Source organism: Helicoverpa zea, chromosome 7 (genome assembly GCF_022581195.2).
Source record: "Helicoverpa zea isolate HzStark_Cry1AcR chromosome 7, ilHelZeax1.1, whole genome shotgun sequence".
Taxonomy (NCBI): Eukaryota; Metazoa; Arthropoda; class Insecta; order Lepidoptera; family Noctuidae; genus Helicoverpa; species Helicoverpa zea.
Window position 1 is genome coordinate 12,519,777 of NC_061458.1, and position 25,597 is coordinate 12,545,373.

The window sequence follows — 25,597 nt, forward strand, 5'->3', positions numbered from 1 at the left end:
TCACGCCCTCGAATGGTTAAAATCTGAAAGAAGGAATTTCTATTATCATCCACTGATTCTTTATAAATCTTACATATGGGAAAAATATTATATAGTACTTAAAATAAAACATACACAATCGAATCATGCATAGGTACTATCATCATCGTCCATATGGACCTACATCCCGCACCCGGATAAAAAGTCTAGGAGAAAGGACAGTCATGCTTCCTAACAGAGAAATAATTTTCTAAGAAGTTTTGGCGGCTTTAAAGACACGAACAACATACGTCTCCTTCTTATGTATAATAAAAAAAGCTTAAGAGTTTGTTTGTTCTGTCTTTGTCTGTTTGGTCCGATTTGAAAAACTATTTCAATATTAGACAGTCAAGTTATTGAGGAAGTCTATAGGGTTTTTATGCAGGTTCGTACAGAAATTTCCACGGGACGCGGGCGAAACCGCGGGAAAACGGCTAGTTATTTATTTTAAGGACAGATAAAAGAGCAACATAACATACTGTGTCCTCGCCTTCTGCATCGCGTGTAAGTCATCCTGATGATGATGGTGAGCAGAGTGCCGTAAGCAAAACCACAGACTGTCAGCACTATGACTGTTTCCAAAGAATACTGCTGAGCTGGCTTCTCTTTAACGTCTGGATCCGGACTGAAATTATATAACACATTAGATCCAAGTCCACAGATATTAACGTCCCGTTTACTAAAAGCAACTGTTCATTTTGAAACCTTTTCAAAACAGTCAAAATCATTTATTTCATTTAGGCCTTTACAAGCACTTATGAATGTCAAAAATATGAATAAGTTTGGTTCTAGTTTCCCATTCCAAAAGAAGCTTCCTTGGAGAAGAACGAGCAAGAAATTCCACCAACAGCCACAACTAAACCACAGTAAAAAGTGTATGTATGTGTTTAAATATTCTGCTTTGTTTCTATTCATTTGAGGAAACCGACGATGTATCTTATGGCAAAGGGAACTATTGGCCTCAGGTTTCTTCAAGAAGTTATCCTTTATTAAGTCATTGGCGTCTAACAAATAAATACTAAGAAAGTACCTATAACTTAGAAAAGTTACATTGGTACTTGTGTGATCTGGAACCCTTTTTGGTCATAAATATAACAGTGATGATGGTAACTGCCCGTGACCAACACCGGGCGTTAGTTGGCTTCAGCAGTGGACGGGAATTGGCTGTTATGATGATGATAATAACAGTGATATGTACCTAGGCGGTCCCATAATGAACTGGCCTGATATAGTTCTAGGCGACATATCGCTACATGTTATGTGGCATAAAAAAGTACGTTTATCGTGTACTTAATATAAAAAAGACGCATCGATAAGGAACTGCTTAGTTTTAGTTTAGCAGGCATTTTAATGAAGAAAGTCGCTTATTTTTTCCAAATGTCGAAAACTGAGTATCGAAGTCTCATAAAGTTTTTGTTTAAACCAGGGTTATCCCGTGCGCGAATAAAAGAATGAATGAATGGCGTGTATAAGGAGTCTATCCCCTTCTATAGCACAGTGAAAAATTTGGTTAAAAAGTTTCGCCTCGGGAGAGAAACCATCGAAGACATTGGGTATGACGGTTGGCCTGTGGAAGTGCTCACTTCCGAAACAATTGCTCCTGTTGAAGAGGAGGTTCGGAGTGACTGCCGTTTGAAGATTAGAGAAATTGTAGCTAGCCTTGGGCTCTCTAAAAGTATTTTTCAAAATGCGCTCCATGAACATCTTCACATGAAAAAAGTGAGTGCAAGATGGGTTCCGAAAGTTCTTTCAGCGGTACAGAGACGGGCGCTGCGTTTCAGAGTTTTTGGATCTTTGTGCAGGAAAATTCAAAGATGTGATCGAGCGGCTAGTGACTGATGACGAAACTATGATTTTGTATTATGATCCACAAAGCAAGCGCGAGTCAATGGAATGACGTTATAAGGATGAAAAGCCCCCTAGAAATGCAAAAGGCTGCCTTTTATGGAGTAAAATTGTGATTACTTTTATAAAGGTGAAGAAATATTAATTCGCGGATGTCAGAAGTGTATTAGTATTACTTTTGGTTATATTGAAAAATAAAATCGGTTTCGTCGCATTTCCTCCATTAGTTCATAGTTAGGCCAATTCATTATGGGACCGCCCACGTATTTACTATTTACTTAAATACTTACTCATCAGCTTGTCTACTATCAATGTTGACTGTTTTATTTTTTGGCTGTTTTTTACGCTTAAATGGACCCTCTGTGGTAGCACCACTTTTAGTAGTTGCCATGTTTGTTGTTAAATTCTCTCCATTAAAATTATTTTGAGGAGAATTATTAGATCCATTTTGCAAGCTTATTTCAGTTTTATTTATTTTTTTATTTCCGGACTTGTCTTCTCTATTTCCAATGTTTCCACTTGGTACGTTTTCTGCATCATTGGGTAATTTATTTCTATTTTTAGGAGGACTTACAGAGTTGTTGTCAAAATTCTTATTTGAATGATTATTCGTGCTATGTGACGTTTGCTGTTTCAACTGTTTAGATTTATTTCCTGAATCCTCATTTGATAAATGTTGTTGTTTTTTTTTAAACTTGTCTAATGTCTTTCCATTTGGTATGTTTTGTGAATTATTTAGTACTGCGTTTTCATTTCCAGGGTATCTTTTGGAATTCTTGGTTTTATTAGGCGGATTAACCCGGTTAACATTTTCTGTAAATGCATTTATCAAATTTTGCTCTTCGTTAGTTGTCGTACCTTGCGGAGAACTATTAGACAAATTATCTATTGTTTTTGTTAGCTCCTTCACCATAGCGTTTTCTCCTGTCTTATTTTCCAACTGATCGTTGGTTTTCTCTTTTTCTTTTTGCTCTACAGGTTGAACATTGGTTTGGTTTTCTATATTAAGTTTATCTGGTAGGACATTTGTCCTTCTATTACGAGTCATGCCATTAGTTTCATACTCTTCGGTGTTCGGTAATTCTTTAAAAAGTTTATGAAGATCATCGCTTACTGGCACTTTCTTATCTGGTTTATTATTATCATCAAAGCCTTCTTCTAAATCCCCCATCTCTTCAAACTTATCGTAGATTTCACTGCAATGAAACAATAAAATTGTATTAATACAATTTTTGCAAAGGCGCAGAAGGCACAGATTATATTTTATCCATATTGTGATTTTTATTTTATAAGTAATAATAATAATAATAACAAGGATAACAACAACAATATAAAAAGGAAAATAGTAACACGACTAAAATGAGAAACGAGAAAGACGACAAGAAACTCTTTAAAAAATCAGCAATGTGCATCGGCTATGTGAGAGAAAACTAATAATGTTGACGAGAGCGGCCCGCCTACGCGCACGACTACCACCTCCGGGATCGTCGCTCAGCTCCGCCTCGCCGCCGCCGGACCCCGGACCACCAGTGATACCGGCGGCTGCAGCTGCGTCGAGCTCGAGCGACGAGTACTTCTCTCCGCCGACGTCGCCACCACCTGTACGTCGGCAGGGGAGACGCCGGCCACCGACGGGCTTGGGATCGGGGGACCATCAGGTCCCTAGCAGGGTCCCCGCTACCGGTGGTTGTGTGCAGCGCATGAGATGGACTCAGAAAATGAATGAGAACGTCATGCGCGCATACTACGGGTCCACAGAGGGAGGAACTAACCTCACTGCGTACCGTGATAGGATGCTGTCTCTGTTCCAGGTGCTTGAGCCAGCCGTCAACGTATCGGCCCAACGACTGTCGGATCAGGTGCGGGTTATCCAGCGCAATCACAGACTGGACGACGCCGCACTTGATCGGCTGCGCTTAGAGATGCTGAGCAGCCCTATGGTCACCACCTCGTCACAGGCCGCGGTGCCACCGCCACCTTCAGGCGGAGTCACGCCGCGGTCCAATCTCGTTGAACGGGATGAGGACAATAGGGTTGTAACGGTAAGTACTCAGTGCAACGAACGTGTGAGGAGTGCTCTGGAGGATGCGATTCAGGAATTTAGGTACTCACCCGTCGAAAACCGACCGCGACTACCTCGCTTGCCTATGCACAGACAGAATAGGGCGTTGGTGTGTGCTCTGGATTCGCTGTTGGAAAAATATTTTGAAAACAGCGAAGACCTCCTTGATACACACTCAATTATGTATTGCGCGGCTGTTGCGGCATGTCGTGTAGCTAATGTCAAATTCCCTGACAGTAACAGAGCTACACGACCAAAATCAGCGGTACCAGCTTGGCAGTGCAGGATTGAGCGTCGTATCGAGGGGGCCAGAGTACTCATCGGCAAACTATATTGCTTCAGGGAGGGTAATACCCGACCACGGGTGATGCGCTTTGTGAGACGTGCATTCATGGGGACTGGACTCAGTCCTCATGAATATATGCCGCGTATCGCGGAGCGCATCGACTTCCTGAAGCAAAAAGTCTGTGCATGGGCTAGCCGTATTCGAAGGTATAAACGACGGGTAGAACGTTACACCCAGAATCGTATGTTCCAGAGTGATCAAAGATGGGTATATAGAACTTGGGAGCGACCTGAGCAATACGTGATGGACGGGAGCCGGCCGGATGATGGTGCCACAAACACGTTTTGGCGCAACCTCTGGTCGACGCCCGTATTTCACGAGGAGGGTGACTGGACACGTGATGTTGAACGGAAGTGTGAACAAATACCAGAAATGGAGGAGGTCAATATTACCTCCTCCGACGTAGCCTGTGCAGTTCGTCCGATGCAAAACTGGAAATCACCAGGACCGGATGGACTGCACAATTTCTGGTTAAAGTGGCTGCAAAGTTCACACCCCTGTTTAGCATCACAGTTTCAGTCATCCTTAGAAGCCGGGTCGCTCCCACAGTTTCTAACAACAGGAGTTACCCATCTGCTCCATAAATCAGGCAGTACCGCGGAACCCAAAAATTATAGACCGATCACTTGTTTACCGACGGTCTATAAACTTCTTACATCTATTTTGAGATTAAAAATAAACCAACATATTGAAAAATATTCAATTATGTCAGTTTCTCAAAATGGATGTAAGAAGGGGTCCCGTGCTACTAAGGAGCTGCTCCTCACTGATATGGTCATCAGCCAACAGGTTCGACGATCCCGAAAGAATTTGTCGACATGTTGGATAGACTATAAGAAGGCCTACGACTCGGTCCCCCATGCATGGCTTAGGAGGGTACTGGAGTTGTATAAAATAAATACAACTCTACGCGCCTTTCTTGCGTCATGTATGGAGCAATGGAGAACGGTTCTTCACTATCCAGGATGTAGACAAATTGAAGGGACCGGCGATCCTATTAAGATCGAGCGGGGAATATTCCAGGGTGACAGTTTGAGTCCACTTTGGTTTTGCCTGGCCTTGAACCCTTTGAGCACATTGCTAGAGGGTTCGGGGCTGGGCTATCCTTTGCGGAGAGGGGGTCAGGTTATATCCCATTTGCTTTATATGGATGATCTGAAACTGTTTGCCACTACAGAACTGCAGCTGATGAAGCTACTGAAGATCACTGAAAATTTCAGTAGTTGCATCAGGATGGAGTTCGGTGTGGACAAATGTGCAGTCATGCATGTAAAGCGAGGGGGAATTGTGGAATCTGAGGGAGTACAACTCTCAGATTCCATAAACCTGAGATCACTCTCCGCAAACGATACATATAAATACTTGGGTATGGCGGAGGGGTTAGGCATCAATGTGGCTGTCATGAAACAGTCATTACGGGAGCGTTTCTTTGGCCGCCTGAATAAGGTCCTAAAAAGTTCCTTATCAGGCGGCAACAAGGTTCGCGCCTATAATAGTTGGGTCATGCCAGTCCTGATGTACTCCTTCGGCATACTCAAATGGACTCAAACTGAATTGGATGCCTTGGATAGGAGAGTCCGCACACTGCTGACCGCAGAACGAATGCATCACCCACGATCGTCGGTGATGAGACTGTACATCCCACGGAAATGTGGAGGCCGAGGCTTTTTAAATGCAAAGACGCTCCACAACCGTGAGGTGTGCAGTCTCAGAGAATATCTTCTCAAAAGCGACGTGGGTATGCATCGTGATATGGTAGCAGTGGACAAAGGACTCACCCCGCTATCGTTGGCAAATGAGAACTGGCGCAGACCTGTGGTACTAACTACCCATGATCGCAAGGAGGTATGGCAGAGCAAACAGCTACACGGACGCTTCTTCGGGGCTCTTCATGGCCCCGATGTAGACTTCAATGCGTCCGTATCTTGGCTACGCTTCGGTGACTTGTTTGGAGAAACCGAAGGGTTTGTATGTGCAATTATGGACGAAGTTATCCTTACGAATAACTACCGGAGATATATCGTGAAAGACGGGACGGTTGACATATGTCGGGCATGTCACCATCCGGGTGAGTCTATCAGACATATTATATCTGGTTGTTCTCGTTTGGCTAATGGTGAATATTTGCACAGACATAACCAAGTGGCCAAGATTATCCACCAGCAGCTTGCTCTGCAATACAACCTTGTAGACCTTGAGGTACCGTACTACAAGTATGCGCCCGACCCAGTTCTCGAAAAGGACCATATCACGTTGTACTGGGATCGATCTATCATCACTGACAGGACTATTGTAGCCAATAAGCCTGATATTGTGGTGATAGATCGATCAGCGCGCCGCGCGATGATAGTCGATGTCGCCGTTCCGCATGACGAGAACCTTGTGAAAGCTGAGAAAGAGAAACAAATAAAGTATCTCGACTTAGCGCACGAGGTTGTCGCCATGTGGAGTGTCGACGCGGCTGTTGTTGTGCCGATTGTCGTTACGGCCAATGGTTTAATAGCCAAGAGCCTCGACGAACACCTCAGGAGGCTCTCGTTGGGCGGCTGGATCAAGGGACTGATTCAGAAGGCAGTACTCCTTGATACGGCACGTATTGTGAGGAGGTTTCTGTCTCTGGGACCCTAACCACCGGTACCTTGGACCCTGTGCCCGATATCGGTGGCAACCTATTTTTTATATTTTTAAATGTTTTTTATTTTTATATTTAATATTTAAAAATGTAAATTATATGCTGGAAAATAAATAAATACCAAAAATAATAATAATAAGCCTTTATTTGTTTCCTTGACTTAATCCTATTACATAAGTATTTTAAAATATATAAAAAAAAGTTTGACTTATGCGTAATATAAAAAGTTAAAAAAAAGTAATAATGCTAAATTTAATATTAAGTCATGGCCCCTCTCGGGTATAGGCCTCCTCCAACTGTTTCCAATGTACTCTATCTCTTGCTGTATCCATCCAGTTGTCTCCTGCTACCTTTCGTAGATCATCAGTCCAACGGTCTATAGGTCTGCCTCTAGCTCTCTTGCCTGTTGGACCTTTCCATATTGTGACGAGTTTCGTCCATCGTTCACCCTTCGTTCGTATCATGTGGCCAGCCCATTTCCACTTCAACCGCATTGCATGCGTTACCGCATTTATAACTTTGGTTTTGCGCCTTATAACGCTGCTTCTTTGTTTATCTTTGAGCTTTAGGCCTAGAATGCTTCTCTCCATAGAGCGCTGGCATGTGCGTATTTTTGTTTTCGTGTATTTATTGTAGATCCAGGTCTGTGCTCCGTATGTCAGGCATGGTAGTATACATGAGTCCATGACTTTTTTCTTAAGATATAATGGAAGTTTTGATTTTAATGTTTCTTTCAGGCTCCAGAACTTTTTCCAAGCCATATTAATTCTTCTGTCTAGTTCATCTTTATGCCGTGTGTTTTTAAATGAAATGAGCTTTCCTAGATATATATAGCTATCGACATATTCGATTGGTGTTTGGTTTACTATAATGGGGGTTTGTATACTGTTTGTAGCTACTTTAGTCTTAGAGGTGTTTAGTTGTAGACCAATGGTATTGCTAGAGTCACTTAAATCTGTAAGCATTTTTTCAAGTTGTTTTGATGACGTCGAGAAAAGGACTATATCGTCGGCAAATCTTAAGTTGCTGAGGAACTTGCCGTTTATATCTATTCCTTTTCCTTCCCACTGTAAACCCTTCATTATATTTTGTAGGACTGCAATAAACAGTTTGGGTGAGAGTGGATCTCCTTGTTTCACACCTCTGCGTATATAAATTGTTGGTCCTAGTCTATCGAGCTTCACACGACTTGTGCTTTTTGCATATATGTTTTTGATTATATTTATGTATATATTCGGAATGTTTTGATGTTTCAGTGCCTGCCAAATGCTCTCGTGTGATATGGAGTCAAATGCTTTCGCATAATCTACATACGCTAGGTAGAGCGGGGTCTTAAATTCTTGATATTTTTCCACTATTTGCTCTAGCGTATGGATATGGTCAATAGTTGAGAACCCTGGTCTGAATCCTGCCTGTTCTTTCGTTTGGTGTTTCTCTATATCTACTTCTATCCTTTTTTCTAGACACATTGCGAATAATTTATACATTGTTGGGAGTAGACTTATTGGGCGGTAGTTGCCAATATCCGTTGGATCACCTTTCTTGTATAATAGAGTTATTCTTGATTCCGCCCATTTTTGGGGGATCTTTTGTGCTTCCAATATTTTATTGAACAATATGATTAGGTGCGGAGTTAATATATGTTTTCCAATTTTTAAGGCTTCGTTAGGAATATTGTCGAATCCTGGGCTTTTCTCGTTCTTTAATTTGTCAATAGTTTTTATTATTTCAGTAGCGTTAAAAAGTTGAATAGGACTATTTATTTCCCAGTTATAACTCTGGCTCTCTTCTTGCAACAATGCTTGTTCGTGGTTGTAGTTTTTATCGTGGTACAAGTTTTTGTAGAAATCGGAGGCTATTTTAACTAGATCCTCACGTGTTTGTAAAGGTTTTGTAGTTTTATTTGACTGTAGGCTTGATATCCACTTTTTATCTTGGTTTAACTGTTTGTGTGCTTTCTTCTGACTTCCTGTTTTTAGGAGGTTTTTCTCTATTATTTTTAGCTTATAATCCTGGTAATCTTGTTTCAATTGTTTATTTGTAGTTTTAAAGAGTGTAGATAGTTCCTTTCTTTGTTTCTGTGTCTTACGTGATACATGTAGTAGTTCTGAGCGTTTTTTGATAAGTTCTTTCGTTTCGTTTGATATTATATGTTGTTTCGGTTTTTCTGTAGTAATTTCGTTGTAACTTTGGTGTATACAAGTTTCTAATTTTGAGTAGAATGTCTCTATATTGTCAACATCTTCCCAATATACATTTTCTATTTTATTCGTTAGACTAGCTGTTGCCCGCAACTTCGTCTGCGTGGGAAATATAGAATCGTCAAAATGCTACTTATCCCGTAGGTGCATTCTTTCACGTGACAGTATAATTAGGATTAGCACTTCGCAGTCGCATAGATTCATTGATCAAGGTTGTGTTGTGGATTTATCTAAACCATTTATCTAAACAAAAGAAGTAGAGTTTGTGACGTTGTTCAGCCAATTTGGAAAATTATTACGTATGGTGCGTAAGTAATTTTCACAGGAAACAGCTATAATCTACGTCTACATGCTTTGAGTCTGATAAAGCTGTCATTTGTACATTTTCTGCAGCTGCTGCGACTAATCAGAAGCCAGAAAGTCTGTCAGTCTTACCATAATATGGATATCGTCTTGTGTAGTTGACTGGATTGTAGATAGGTACTAAAACAGATTCGGTGACTGGAAGCCAACACCAACATAGTTGGGGAATAGCTGGATGGATGATAAAATGAGTCATCATCATCAGCAGGCGCATAGGGTAGGATAGTTTCACTTACTCATGGTAAGGCTGACCACACATTAGGCGTGCGCGATCCTCGGGCGTGTGAGTAGCGCGGGCGTCGCGTTTTGCTGTCCTGCGGCATGTGTGAAGAGTGCAAGCGACGCGCTCGCGGCGAGCACGCGGCGCTCGAGTTGCGTTCTTACCCCTTCGCCTGCTATCCCCGCCGCCCGCTAAACGCCTTAGCAGTTAAACGTCAAGGAGAGCGGCGCGTGCAAGCCGCGAGCGCGCTGCAAATGCCGCAGGGCAGCAAAACGCGACGCTCACGCAACGCGCTCGCGACGCATGCGCGGCGCCCGCGCTACTCACACGCCCGAGGATCGCGCACGCCTAATGTGGGGGAGGCCTAAGCCGGGACTCCACCGAAATGTTTGCATTAGTTCACGAATAGGCAAAATGTACGTATCTGTGAGAGTCCACTTCATGTGTTCGTACTTGAAACCTGTAGTTTTGCCAAGATTTTCAGAATGTACGCTCCCAATTTGTCATTTCTTGGTGGAGCCAGCAAATCAAAAGAAACATAAGTGTTGTATACTGTGCGTCACTACCGCACACCGGGAAAATTTCGCTCTAGCGGAGGACGTTTATATACCATATTTTGTGTCACAAGTAAACAGGACGACAGTAAGTATCCACCGAAACACTTTCAAAGATCTGATGAACGAACAAATCAGACCTGACTTGGTCACCTGGGGCCAATCAGAGCTCTATGAAGCGATAATACGCTTTGGCTCCTACTGTTATTGTGGTTTCTGAAAATTTATTCACCTCATTCAACGATGAATGTAATTCTGATGGTACTATTAAGAACACTTGCTTAGCGCAGAAGCTGACGTTGGCAGGTCAACTCTTTTGACTTCTCGAATAGGATACCATTGGTTTTTATGCAATGCACACCTGCAATGCATTCTGGATTAGGATAGGATATAGGTGGATAGGATTTGCAACAGAGAACAATTCTGTCTTTGTGATTAAATGACATCAAACGTAGTTTTATATAAAAGGTGTTTTTTAGGGTTTTTAGACTTGGCTCGGGTCTTACTGAGACTGTTCGTAATCGTGAACAGTGTATTTGCGATTAGAAGTTGAAAGTAAGCATGTCTCTGGTATGCGGCGCGTAATTTGTACGTTTTCAGACGCATAAAGCATTTTACGTGTGTATGGTATTAAATAGAGAGAGCTCCCATTTCTTATCTGCACTTTGTATCTGGGCTTGTTTTTAAAGCTACAGAATCCTACATTACCTTCCTCACGCTTAGCAGCGCTTGCGAGAGATAGATCCTCATTTCTTCTAGGATTAAGTTTACATATTTTGCATCAGAAAAAATAATTAAGGTCTACTTAATACTACTCACTCAAAGTAATTTGTTTTAAGGATACCACATTAGTGGAAGATAAGCTAAACTATGTTTATGAAAAAATCCTGATATGAACTCCATCTGTAACTTTAAATGATAATTAATTGTTCCACTAAAGTCATCATTTTTGACATAATGTTCAAAAAATAATTTAGATGGCAGCGTTTTAAATTTGGCTGAGAACTATTAATTTTCTTTTCATCAAGGTAATAATTATAGTTGGATTTTGATATGGCACGGCAAACTGACAAACACTATTGAAATGTCTATCGAAAAATTACACTACGTGTTAAAATATGGTGAATTACGGAAAATACACAACTCCATCTGTTGAAATAATAATCCTCTATAAAGAATGTATGGTAATATTGTCATTTACCACCTCGCTCCTTTGACAAATTTGATGTATTTTATTTACCACAGATGGAGCTACTTTAACCTTAGCTAAACAAAATTTTCATATTTTTTTTTCTTCCGAAGTTACTTATAAAGGTGTGATTTTCTGTGTAAAGACTAATAATAGGCCGATCAACATTCAAATGTACAGTTTTGACAAATAGATTGCGTGTCGTAATATTTTACATCTTGAATTCACAAAATTAATCATATCTTTTGATAGAGTGAATCGATTTCGATGAAACAAAAACTAAGTAATACCCCAAGCTACGTAGAATTTTGTATATAAGCATTGTCTGCATTTAATTCGTAGGTTTTACGTGAATCCCGAACAAACAAACAGATAAACAGACAAACAGACAAACAGACAAACAGACAAACAGACAAAAATGACAAAAATGATGGAAATGGGTTCTGTTAGTTATCCTTTAACATGCTGGCTATTTTTTTTGTCAATTTCTTCAATGTACAAAAATTACTTTTCTACAGATTTATTATATGTATAGATTTGATAAGTACTTTGTTTGGTTTTGTAGGTTTGATAAGTAGGATGTGGCTCTACCAAAATTTGTTCTGCATTTCTTTTGCTTTATATTAATTTGTATTGTGGCTCTTACAAGTCGATGATCGCTTGCAAAAGTGTTGTTATTTAAGATTTCTATATTTTGGAAAAGCTTTGATTTTATAAGTACTTACCCAATATTCTCACACAATCTGTCCATTGCAGTTGTCCTGTAAATAATGTTAGTATAAGATTAAGTGATCAATACTTCATGATGAAATTTCAATATTTAGGTTATTCATGAATGTAAGTTTTTACTGTAGTATTTTGTATTAGTATAATTAACTTTGATCTTTGTTACGTAACTAAAGGACTAAAATACAGTTCTAAGGCAGCGTTCCCAAATGGGGTTCCGTGACAGGCCCTCAGGGGTTCCGTGGAAAATTCAAGATTTCAATATAGTAAATCGTTTCACTTTTGGCAATATTAAATTATTATTCATTTTCAATTAAACTGTTTTAAATGTTACATTCCAAAATTCCGTTTAGGCACCATGTAGGTGGGTACCACTCGGGAATGTTAGTCTCGTACTTTCGCGACAAGTGGCGGGGGAAAGCCGCGGCAGCAGATAATTTAATTCCGTTTTTTACAAATTGTAGATAACTTAATACCTCCAGGTCTTCGGCAATCGGCAAAAGTAGGTAGCGAGTCGGCCAAAAATCACCGCATTTTTTGGGCTTATTTCATCGCCAGGATTATACGTTTTCATACATTTGACAGGACGTGAAATGACACGGCATACGAGTATTTCCAATGGCTATTTTTACCATGAAACAAAGTGTGACATTATTTCCAATTTTTGCACCTCCGCGAATCCGAAAATTTCGCCCTCGCTTCGCTCGCGACGCCATGTTACGTGTGATGCTTTTATGTTCGTTTAATTGCTCAAGTATCTAACACCGAAAAAATTTCGCGCTCTCCCGTCAAGGCTTCCTTGGTTGTTTATTTTTTATTCCTCTGGTTCAGAAAAAGCAATAGAGCTTTCTTCGCTAGCTACTTATTCATTTGCATTTGCTTTTTTGTGTGGATATTGTACTGTTCAGTGGTTTTGTTTATTTTGTGTAGGTACTTAAACTAAAAAAAATTCGCGCTCGCTTCGCTCGCGGTACCGGCTACCTCTGAATGTCTTTCACTGCTAGCGGGTGCTTGGAACTTCTTCTTTTAGTTAAAAAAAATCGCGCTCGCTCGCCTCGCACCTGTGCAAACCCAATCTATTTCTTTTTGCGTTTACTTTGTCAGTCTTCAACCTGAAAACTATTCACATAATACACAAAGTCAAGGGCGGCTAAATTGTTTTCTGGCCCGTGTGGCAGATAGCCATGATACGCCTGAGTATAATGAATATGTCTCTAACCATATAATCATTTGGTGCGCTACCACGCGCCACGAGCCGAACCTAAGTGTATTTACGTCTTTAGTTTACTTCTTACTTAAGCTAAGGTTCCTCCGAAAAATGGTGAAACGAAAAGGGTTCGGAAAACAAAAGAATTCGGGAACCGCTGTTCTATTCTAAGGAACTACACTTTGATCTTAGCCAAAAGGCCGAGAAGCGATAGTTCTAAGGAACTAGTCATTCCTACTACCTTCTATGTATCCATAATTTCAACTCAATAACTTCAAAAGTATTTTTATCCTTTCTATAAAAAAAAATATGTTAGGGTTTATAACATATTGTACTCACATCGTTGAACTCAAACCATGTAATCCATTATCAATTGTGCATTCCACCTGAAAATAAAACAAGATTATTTTTATTAATTCTACATCATCATAAACCTCCTGCCTTTATACAAATACTACATATTAAATTTTTTTAACATCTTTGGCAGTGCTACGGGTAGTCAGAAGTCAGAAAAAAAAAGAAAGTATGCCAAGTCATACCATGGGGCATTTGGTTGCCCGAGTAACTGAGTTGAGGAAGTCAGATATGCAGTCGCTCCTTGTAAATCACTGGTACTCCCCTGCACCTCTTTAAACCAAAAATAGTTGGGAAAAGGCAAGGCAGATGATTTTTCCTGCTGCTGAGGTCACATGAAGCACATTTAACATTATTTTCAGCCATTTCATTACAATCCACGGTTTTTTTGATAACGAATTTAATTTTAACGTTCTTACCAGATACTACATCCATTGTTTATATGATTGTCAGAAAACCATTTAATAATTAAGCAATTGAGTAGTAAAATCATTGCAACTTACCGGGTTATCTGTGGATATCTGTTTACTGTAAAAGAAAACGAATATTTTAATAAACTGCAGAAAATTCGACTTTATTTTAGGCAAATGGACGAACAATTACATGAACTGTAAACTGTTTGCAAAGGTCTAAAAAAAACTATTTCGTTCAAGTGTGTCCAAGGGTTCCTCAGTTTAATCCAAATCTTCGCAATTATAACTTTGATATGGGATCTCTAGTACCTACATCTTATGTAATACTAGTATGTATACTGATATCTAACGACTAAACGTAAGTTCCAATTTATTATATAGTGCGAGGTTCTACACTATAAATTAGTCAAAAACATGATTTTACGATTATATAACTTACTTGGAACAAGCACATATCGACACCACCAGCTTAACACTGAAAGAAATTGAAAATAAGCACATTAATGAAGGAATTTCATGAAGTCAACAATTAAATAATTGTTACATTTAAAAAATATTACTTACACTGATTCAAGTGTCTCTCCAGAGTAACAGTGACGTTTAGCTTTCTTGCACAGGACCTGAAAAAAAAGAACATTGATGAAAAAATACATTTTGGTTATTGCATGAACTTCTCTTGCATTTTAAGAGTGAGTCACGTCATTAAACTAAAGCATACAGTAGTAGTGTTAACTTGAAATATTAGTTATATAACTGAAAATAATATTCACATATGATAGCTCGGGCGTTACATCTGTACTAGATTGTGGTTGCGTTGGTATGACATCTGATGAAGACGATGGAGGCACCTTTCGTTCATTCGTTGGAGGCACCTTTGGTTCATTTGTTGGAGGCACCTTTGGTTCATTCGTTGCAGGCACCTTTGATTCATTCGTTGGAGGCACCTTTGGTTCATTCGGTGGAGGCACATTTAGTTCTGACGTCGGAGGCACCTTTGGTTCATTTGTTGGAGGCACCTTTGGTTCATTCGTTGCAGGCACCTCTGGTTCATTCGTTGCAGGCACTTTTGATTCATTCGTTGCAGGCACCTTTGGTTCATTCGTTGCAGGCACCTTTGGTTCATTCATTGCAGGCACCTTTGGTTCATTCGTTGCAGGCACCTTTGGTTCATTCGTTGCAGGCACCTTTGGTTCAATCGTTGGAGGCACCTTTGGTTCATTCATTGCAGGCACCTTTGGTTCATTCATTGCAGGCAACTTTGGTTCATTCGTTGGAGGCACCTTTGATTCATTCGTTGGAGGCACCTTTGCTTCATTCTTTGGAGGCACATTTAGTTCATTCGTTGCAGGCACCTTTGGTTCATTCGTTGCAGGCTCCTTTGGTTCATTGGTTAGAGGCACCTTTGATTCATTGGTTGGAGGCACCTTTGCTTCATTCTTTGGAGGCACATTTAGTTCATTCGTTGGAGGCACATTTATTTCTGACGTTAGAGGCACCTTCGGTTCGTTTGTTGGAGGCAACTTTAATTCATTCGTTGGAGGCACCTTCGGTTCATTCTTTGGAGGCTCCTTTGGTGCATTCGTTGGAGGCACCTTTGGTTCATTCGTTGGAGGCACCTTTGGTTCATTCGTTGGAGGCACATTTAGTTCTGACGTTGACGGCACCTTTGGTTCACTCATTGCAGGCACCTTTGGTTCATTCGTTGGAGGCACCTTTGGTTCATTCTTTGCAGGCACCTTTGGTTCATTCGTTGGAGGTACATTTAGTTCATTTGTTGGAGGCACATTTAGTTCTGACGTTGCAGGCACATTAAGTTCCGACGTTGGAGGCACATTTGGTTCATTCGTAGCAGGCACCTTAGGTTCATTTGTTGGAGGCACCTTTGGTTCATTCGTTGCAGGCACCTTTGGTTCATTCGTTGCAGGCACCTTTGGTTCATTCGTTGCAGGCACCTTTGGTTCATTCATTGCAGGCACCTTTGGTTCATTCGTTGCAGGCACCTTTGGTTCATTCGTTGGAGGCAACTTTGGTTCATTCATTGCAGGCACCTTTGGTTCATTCGTTGGAGGCACCTTTGGTTCATTCATTGCAGGCACCTTTGGTTCATTTGTTGGAGGCACCTTTGGTTCATTCGTTGCAGGCACCTCTGGTTCATTCGTTGCAGGCACTTTTGATTCATTCGTTGCAGGCACCTTTGGTTCATTCGTTGCAGGCACCTTTGGTTCATTCATTGCAGGCACCTTTGGTTCATTCGTTGCAGGCACCTTTGGTTCATTCGTTGGAGGCACCTTTGGTTCATTCATTGCAGGCACCTTTGGTTCATTCATTGCAGGCAACTTTGGTTCATTCGTTGGAGGCACATTTAATTCTGACGTTGCAGGCACATTTAGTTCTGACGTTGGAGGCACCTTAGGATCATTCTTTCTAGGCACCTTTGGTTCATTCGTTGGAGGCACCTTTGGTTTATTCGTTGGAGGCACCTTTGGTTCATTTGTTGGAGGCACCCCTGGTTCATTCGTTGGAGGAACCTTTGGTACATTTGTTGATGGCACATTTAGTTCTGACGTTAGAGGCACATTTAGTTCCGATGTTCGAGGCACCTTAGGTTCATCCGTTGGAGACACCTTTGGTTCATTCGTTGCAGGCACCTTTGGTTCATTCGTTGGAGGCACCTTTGGTTCATTCATTGCAGGCACCTTTGGTTCATTCGTTGCAGGCACCTTTGGTTCATTCGTTGGAGGCACCTTTGGTTCATTCGTTGGAGGCACCTTTGGTTCATTCGTTGCAGGCACCTTTGGTTCATTCGTTGGAGGCAAATTTAGTTCTGACTTTGGAGTCACCTTTGGTTCATTCGTTGCAGACATATTAAATTCTGACTTTGCAGGCACCTTTGGTTCATTCGTTGGAGGCACCTTTGGTTCATTCATTGCAGGCACCTTTGGTTCATTCGTTGCAGGCACCTTTGCTTCATTCGTTGGAGGCACCTTTGGTTCATTCGTTGGAGGCACCTTTGGTTCATTCGTTGCAGGCACCTTTGGTTCATTCGTTGGAGGCAAATTTAGTTCTGACTTTGGAGTCACCTTTGGTTCATTCATTGCAGGCACCTTTGTTTCATTCGTTGCAGGCACCTTTGGTTCATTCGTTGGAGGCACCTTTGGTTCATTAATTGCAGGCACCTTTGGTTCATTCATTGCAGGCAACTTTGGTTCATTCGTTGGAGGCACATTTAATTCTGACGTTGCAGGCACATTTAGTTCTGACGTTGGAGGCACCTTAGGATCATTCTTTCTAGGCACCTTTGGTTCATTCGTTGGAGGCACCTTTGGTTTATTCGTTGGAGGCACCTTTGGTTCATTTGTTGGAGGCACCCCTGGTTCATTCGTTGGAGGCACATTTAGTTCTGACGTTGCAGGCACCTTCGCTTCGTTTATTGGAGGCACTTTTAGTTCTGACGTTCGAGGCACCTTAGGTTCATTCATTGCAGGCACCTTTGGTTCATTCGTTGCAGGCACCTTTGGTACATTCGTTGGAGGCACCTTTGGTTCATTCATTGCAGGCACCTTTGGTTCATTCGTTGCAGGCACCTTTGGTTCATTCGTTGCAGGCACCTTTGGTTCATTCGTGAGAGGCACCTTTGGTTCATTTGTTGGAGGCATCTTTGTTTCATTCGTTGCAGGCACCTTTGGTTCATTCGTTGGAGGCACCTTTGGTTCATTAATTGCAGGCACCTTTGGTTCATTCATTGCAGGCAACTTTGGTTCATTCGTTGGAGGCACATTTAATTCTGACGTTGCAGGCACATTTAGTTCTGACGTTGGAGGCACCTTAGGATCATTCTTTCTAGGCACCTTTGGTTCATTCGTTGGAGGCACCTTTGGTTTATTCGTTGGAGGCACCTTTGGTTCATTTGTTGGAGGCACCCCTGGTTCATTCGTTGGAGGCACCTTTGGTTCATTCGTTGGAGGAACCTTTGGTACATTTGTTGATGGCACATTTAGTTCTGACGTTAGAGGCACATTTAGTTCCGATGTTCGAGGCACCTTAGGTTCATCCGTTGGAGACACCTTTGGTTCATTCATTGCAGGCACCTTTGGTTCATTCGTTGCAGGCACCTTTGGTTCATTCGTTGGAGGCACCTTTGGTTCATTCGTTGCAGGCACCTTTGGTTCATTCGTTGGAGGCACCTTTGGTTCATTCATTGCAGGCACCTTTGGTTCATTCGTTGCAGGCACCTTTGGTTCATTCGTTGCAGGCACCTTTGGTTCATTCATTGCAGGCACATTTGGTTCATTCGTTGCAGGCACCTTAGGTTCATTCATTGCAGGCACCTTTGGTTCATTTGTTGGAGGCACCTTTGGTTCATTCATTGCAGGCACCTTTGGTTCATTCGTTGCAGGCACCTTTGGTTCATTCGTTGCAGGCACCTTTGGTTCATTCGTTGCAGGCACCTTTGGTTCATTCATTGCAGGCACCTTTGGTTCATTCGTTGCAAGCACCTTTGGTTCATTCGTTGGAGGCAACTTTGGTTCATTCATTGCAGGCACCTTTGGTTCATTCGTTGCAGGCACCTTTGGTTCATTCGTTGGAGGCACCTTTGGTTCATTCATTGCAGGCACCTTTGGTTCATTTGTTGGAGGCACCTTTGGTTCATTCGTTGCAGGCACCTCTGGTTCATTCGTTGCAGGCACTTTTGATTCATTCGTTGCAGGCACCTTTGGTTCATTCGTTGCAGGCACCTTTGGTTCATTCATTGCAGGCACCTTTGGTTCATTCGTTGCAGGCACCTTTGGTTCATTCGTTGGAGGCACCTTTGGTTCATTCATTGCAGGCACCTTTGGTTCATTCGTTGCAGGCACCTTTGGTTCATTCGTTGCAGGCACCTTTGGTTCATTCGTGAGAGGCACCTTTGGTTCATTTGTTGGAGGCATCTTTGTTTCATTCGTTGCAGGCACCTTTGGTTCATTCGTTGGAGGCACCTTTGGTTCATTAATTGCAGGCACCTTTGGTTCATTCATTGCAGGCAACTTTGGTTCATTCGTTGGAGGCACATTTAATTCTGACGTTGCAGGCACATTTAGTTCTGACGTTGGAGGCACCTTAGGATCATTCTTTCTAGGCACCTTTGGTTCATTCGTTGGAGGCACCTTTGGTTTATTCGTTGGAGGCACCTTTGGTTCATTTGTTGGAGGCACCCCTGGTTCATTCGTTGGAGGCACCTTTGGTTCTGACGTTGGTTCTGGCTCAATTTTTGGTTTGTGCTTGTGAGCTTCAACTATTGGCTTTAATATTCTGTCAAAATAGAAGTTATTATTAATTCCAGTTTTTTGGTTATTGGGTATTTTTTTCTAAGTGATCAATTAAATACTTACGTAGGAGTTAGGGCCTTACAAAACTCCTTCATGTTATGTACCCTGCAAGAATATATATCATTATTGTAGTATCATATACTTTACAGAAGCCAGTAAGTCTGACACCAGTCTAACCAAGGGGTATTGGGTTGAGGGGGTCAGATAGGGCAGTCGCTTCTGGTAAAGCACTGGTACTCAGCTACATCCGGTTAGACTGGAAGCCGACCCTAACATAGTTGGGAAAAAGGCTCGGAGGATGTTGATATAATTTACATACGTAACCGTCTTCCTTAGGCAGCGGCTGTCATTTGAACATGTTTTGAAGTCTACGGGAAATCGGAAGGCAGAAAGTCTAACACCCAGTCTTCACAGCCACCCGGGCTGCCCGAGTAGTTTGGTTGACGAAGTCAGACTTGACGTCGTTCCACGTAAAACATTGGTACTAAGCTGCATCCGGTAAAACTGGAAGCTATGATACGTGGCTTTTAGCCATTTCATTTACGTTAAAAATAACACATTGTCCCAAGTAACTTAATTGGGTTTTTTATCCTTATCAAACTATTGTGAACAAAACAAGTTTTCTAGGTTCTATTTTTATCAGAGCATTTTATGTAATCGTGAGCGGTATAGCGGTATAGCGGTATAGTTAATAATTTAAGATAAAGTTTTAACTATATCAGTCGTTTCCTTAAAAATGTTTAATTAATATTAACTATTTTCCCTTTATCCAATTATTACTAACACGAAATTAGCCTATTTTTTTCACAAAATTCATCAAAATTTATTCTTTTTTTTTTGTTATTACACTACCCTAGTTTTAAAATAAGGTAGTTTTTTGCCTATCTATCTACTTCCTATGTATGTACAAAACGTACGTTGTAATATTATAGTTCGGCCATTCAGAGAATGCGTTCCTGACACGTCGCGATTGAACTGACGACGTAACTTTGCAATGGCGTTGCAGTTACGATAAAAATATTTTTGCTGGTTGTTTACCGTTTTAACAATTGAGGAGCATTAAAACAACATTATTATATCAATAATCAATGAATGTTATAATTTTGTGCCAAACTGAGTGTCAAATAACTTGGTAAACAATATTTTTCTAAATCTATACTGCGCTATTACAAGGTTATGTCAGCGGTTTATATTTTGTAGTGCTGTGCTAAAAATAACAGGCAAGTATCGTAATCTGTTCTTATACAGTTATAATATAAAATAATACGTTTTGATTTTCTTTTTAAGAATTGGAAAATAATGGACTATAAGACTTAATTATAACGTTTATGAAATATAAAAATAAAACTATGACCAAACCGCATTTTTATACTTAGATTAAAAATGGTAACCCCAAATGGCGTTATGGGCCGCCATTTTGTGACGCTAAAACAGTCGTCCGTTGTCGTTTCGTGCGCATAGACCACGTTTTTCAAGTGTTTTCGATCTGTTTTTATTTGATTACCCGGCTTTTGTTAGACCGAGATATCAGGATTGATTCTGTTATTGATAATAATATAATTATACATGTAGGCGAAGATGATGATGAAGACACCACCTCCTCAAGCAAATCGGAGTCTGATTAATATTCTGTTCGCACATTCAATTCAATGTACTTGTAACAAAGAATAAATAAAACAATTTTATTATATGAATATTACCTTTTTTTGGTTTCCACTTAAATAACTAAAATATAAAACAAATGATTCCGCCAATTTAAAACGAAAATAATCTTAAAATAATGCGGCGGTTCATTTTGAAGGAACGGTAACGAACTCAGTGTTATGTTGTGCCCATCACTAGTCGTGACTAACTGATAGGTGTCAGGAACGCATTCTCTGAACGGCCGAAGTATAATCATTATTTTTAAGTTTTTGGGTCCCTCACCCAAAACGTCAGTCACCAGGCAACAAAAAATTGTTTGTTTGTACCGTAAAACAAACAAAGTTTAATGAATACTACAGACAGTAGGATAGATATAAATGAATACTCACATTTCTTCAGTATAAAATGGTTCTATCTTTGATTCGTCTACTAAGCACTCAGTCTGAAACAGAGAAACAACCTCAAAAAATAATAATAATTTAAATAAAAGAAATAATTTTATCTTTATCATTAGGTATACCACTGTCTCGTAACTCTGGGTACTTTTGATTTAATTATTCCCGAGTATTAAGTGGCATTATTGAAACTTAATTGATCTCTTTTGTGCATCTTTTACAAATAGTAATATTTTGTACGACTGTACCAGGCCATGAGAATTTTGGTATAGTAAGTTGAACTCAGTCTTGCGCGCGGCCTTATGTGTGGGTAACCCTTGTACATACACAGTGACTTTGTGTGCGTGACAAGAGGTACAGTCGGGTACAAATACAGTTATTTAGGGGTTACGGCTGTTTAAAGAAAAACAGTTATTACGTAATTTAATGTTTATTTATTTATAATGATTCTGAATCGCTACTTGAAAAATCAAATGATGAATTTTCGGATTCGCTACTCTCACCGAGGTAAATTATAAATTTTGACTCCATGTCAAAATGTCTATAGTATTTTTCTTTTTTCTTTTGTACATGTCGACAAGTATTACCCAACATCCCTTCATCAATATGACTTAAACGTTCATTTATGAGTTTCATTATTTCCGTCTTATTTTGGTCGACATTATGCGAAGCAATATTATTTTTTAAAATTCCTCACACATTTTGTTTACATTATTATACTAGATTATACGTCTTTTTACATTCTTAGTCCACACTTTTATTTATTGTCCGCGTACCCCGAGATCTAGAAAATATGTAAGGAGTATTTAATTCATCTTAGATATTTCACCTCATTTATTTCTTAGATACTGTCAACGTCAATTTGAAAAAACTTATGAGAAAATAATGAAAAACTGTAAAATGTAATAATAAAAAGCTTTGAATGTTGTTTCATTTTTTGAAACGCTACCTGACTCCTTAAACATTTTCTCCGTGAAGAACTAGACATTTTCGTAAACGACTGTACCCATAACAAAAAGCGATAAGAACACGTCATGCTCGGACGACGTCACTGTCACACGAATGAAAGTTGTATATTTACAAGCCGACGCACACATAGGGCCGCGCGCAAATCTGAGTTGAACTATCTATAGGCGAACGTAGGGCGAAGGGAAGGAGACTCGACGACTATCCCTGTATTACGAATAATGTCAATGTTTGCAAGCCGAATGATAAAATGTGACTGAGCTTTATTATATTTTAAGATAAAGAAACCCATATTTGTAAAATAGTTATATTCTACAATAAGTGAAATACAAAAAAAAAACTGAATGTATGACATACTTACCGGTTTATCAGTACCATCGCTGTAGCTGAAATAAATAAAAGCAAATAATCAATTGAAAATGTTAGTTAAAACTCAAATAAGCATCAATTTAAGGCCTATTCAGACCTAAGCGGTATTCGCTACCGTCTGCGGCAGAGAAAACCCTGTGAGTATGCGGTAATATTACTGTTCAGACCTAAGCGGTATTTGCTACCACCTGCGGCAGTGAATATCGCTCAGATCGCTCTAGCCGCGGTACTTGATACTAAATACCTGAGCGAAACCCGCGCGGTGTGTACCTCTACCCACAGCGGCAGCGAATATCGCTCAGGTTTGAATAGGCCTTTAAGCCTTCCAGCACACTGCAGACTAAACAGTTGGCCGATAGTTGGCCCGATAATTGGAGAAACATCAAAAAAAATCAAACACAAAATATATTTCGTATTTTCGTCGACCTATTAAAAAGTCGTGCGAGGGTACTCTCAATTCAATCAAATGTTAAAATACTTGCTATTAAGATAAACTTACATGGTGCATTTACAGTAATGAATAGTGTCTTCTATGACCGAACCTCTGTAAAGAAAAAAGTACAATTTGAGTGTCAAGAACAAGTTTAGAATTTAAAAACCTGATCTCTGTAGATCCAGGTTACCATATTTTCTCTCATGCTCTTCACCGAAGTTGGGGCCTATATTTTATACCCATGTTGTTTTTGTACTATGCTCTCATTAATTTTTTTATCTGAGCATAGTTTATAGAATCATAAATGATATATGGGTTTGTCATGGACTTGAAACAGCCACAGCTATCAAAGTAGCCGTTGGTTCGGTGGCTTACCACCAGACCCACGTGACTCCTGACTCCCTGCATCAGACAGTACTTACCCTGGCGTAGAACGTTTCACAGCTGCACATTGTCCGGACTGTATATTATGGACCTGGATCAATAACAAACAATTTATTAGTTGGAAATAATAACTGTTAAATGTAGTAAACATTAGGGAGATATCCACCCGATATCTTTAATATCTTGCTGGGGCTGCGGGATTGTCGAAAGAGTCACAGCAGCCCTGGCATAGGAAGGGCTATAAAAGGAACATGGTGGGTTGAGTCAGTAGCTGCACCTACAGCAGCAGGGTCATTTGATGATCTATCACCAAAAAAAAGTGGTTCTAATATGTAGTAGGACACCTCGCCCTCTTCTGGCACGCGTGGTCTTCACTTTATAAAAAATATTCGTTATAAATGACTCTTCCCTGTGTCAAGCGTGCAAGGCAATGCCACGTGCGTAGTAATACATATTTATAGCGCATAAGTATTTGCGCAATCACTATTTCCTCACTCTCATAGCTCATAATCCTACACGACCGGAGAGAGATTTTACGGGCGTATCAATGACCAACTTCCAGGCACCAGGCTGCTTTATGAAAGTTTCTAAAACCCGCAAAGCTATTTCGGCCCGACCCAGAAGTCGAACCCGAGACCTCGTACACAGCAGCCGCACTTGCAGTGACTAGAGCAACGAGGCAGTTATATTGCATATTGTATCTATCTAATGAACGCAGATTGCATTTATATTTCTATTGAATTCCAAGGGGTGTCGTGTTGTCGCCCCAATAAAAAACACTGGTAGAAGGCAGATGATGATGAATTAAATAAATAATTAAATGCTGATGAAGCAAATAACTAATGAAAAAATATTAAAATTATTCTAGAAATTAAAATACACTTACCAATATAAAAATTAAAAAATAATTAACTAGGTACATTCTGAAGAAATTACCACCGTACGGGTGGCTGAAAAATGAGTTTCTATTCTAGTTAAGTACCAATGCCAGCGGTCTTCGGTCGAATGACTAATGAACAATTTATGGAATATTTTTTTCGTTTGCTCAAATGATTGGAAGGTTTGGATTTCCTCATAGGTTTTTTTGATAAGAGTAGGTAAATTTTTATATAAGGTACAATCTAAAGGTCTAGGTACAATCGGCAAAAAAAATCATGACACTGATCAGCCAGATAATGTTCAGACCGAAATATTTTCATGTAATATTTAAGACATCGTTTCTTTTAAGTTTAACTATGTGTATTAATAAATGCGATATGCTTTATTTTATGATTTTTATTTATTCAGCTTTCGCCTACAGAGGCTGCACAATTGGATATTTGAAAAGGTCAAAAATAGAATCCTTTACCATATTAATGTGGTAAAGCATCTTAAAATAATGTCATTTTCATAATTGATCGTTACGATTGAAAAAATATCTTATTGTTTATATTTTTTATAACCAAAATAACTATACAGCGCATTTGTGCGCCCCTAATTATTAGGTGCCCAGCTGCCCACGGGTATTATAATAAACTATACATGATTACTTTAAATAAATAATAAAGAAAAGAAGTCAGCATATTAAATAGAGTAAAATGCTAATCAAGTATAATAATAGGCCTTAATATCGAAATAGGGTCAAGAATAAAAAAGTGAATGAACGAAAGAAAAATTACCAACTAAGCATAGGTATAAAGAAAGTATACCCGTGCCGATAAAGAATGGGATTAAAAATCGCGACAGCTGTATTCAACTCTCGCTCATGTGCTATAGTGTATGAGCGAGAGGTAAATACAGCTGTCGCGATTTCTAATCCCATTCTTTATCGACACGGGTTATATGTATTTTTATGTTATTTAGAAATGCTGCATATGAAAGATCTATCTGTATAATAAGTTAAAAAGTCTAAAGAACACCTTTGCATAATCTGCTACATTTTAAAACTATTTTATTTGGAGTCTAAATGAAAGTACAGAAATATACTTTAG

The 25,597-nt window shown here is 40.0% G+C and overlaps 1 protein-coding gene across 1 annotated transcript; it reads right to left on the reverse strand.

Moving 5' to 3' along the window:
* Positions 1 to 24,549, reverse strand: LOC124631714 (proteoglycan 4-like). The gene is made up of 19 exons (XM_047166266.1): positions 24,514 to 24,549; positions 23,666 to 23,718; positions 23,310 to 23,354; positions 22,803 to 22,827; positions 21,470 to 21,522; positions 19,500 to 19,541; positions 19,275 to 19,419; positions 19,179 to 19,226; positions 18,219 to 18,314; positions 16,851 to 16,970; positions 14,901 to 15,026; positions 14,695 to 14,750; positions 14,570 to 14,605; positions 14,221 to 14,245; positions 13,703 to 13,749; positions 12,156 to 12,191; positions 2,154 to 3,059; positions 498 to 643; positions 1 to 23 (listed from the first exon to the last, which is right to left on the reverse strand). Exons 1-19 carry the CDS (start codon positions 24,547 to 24,549, stop codon positions 1 to 3), a joined length of 2,064 nt encoding a protein of 687 aa, XP_047022222.1.
* Between the last annotated feature and the right edge of the window lie 1,048 nt (positions 24,550 to 25,597).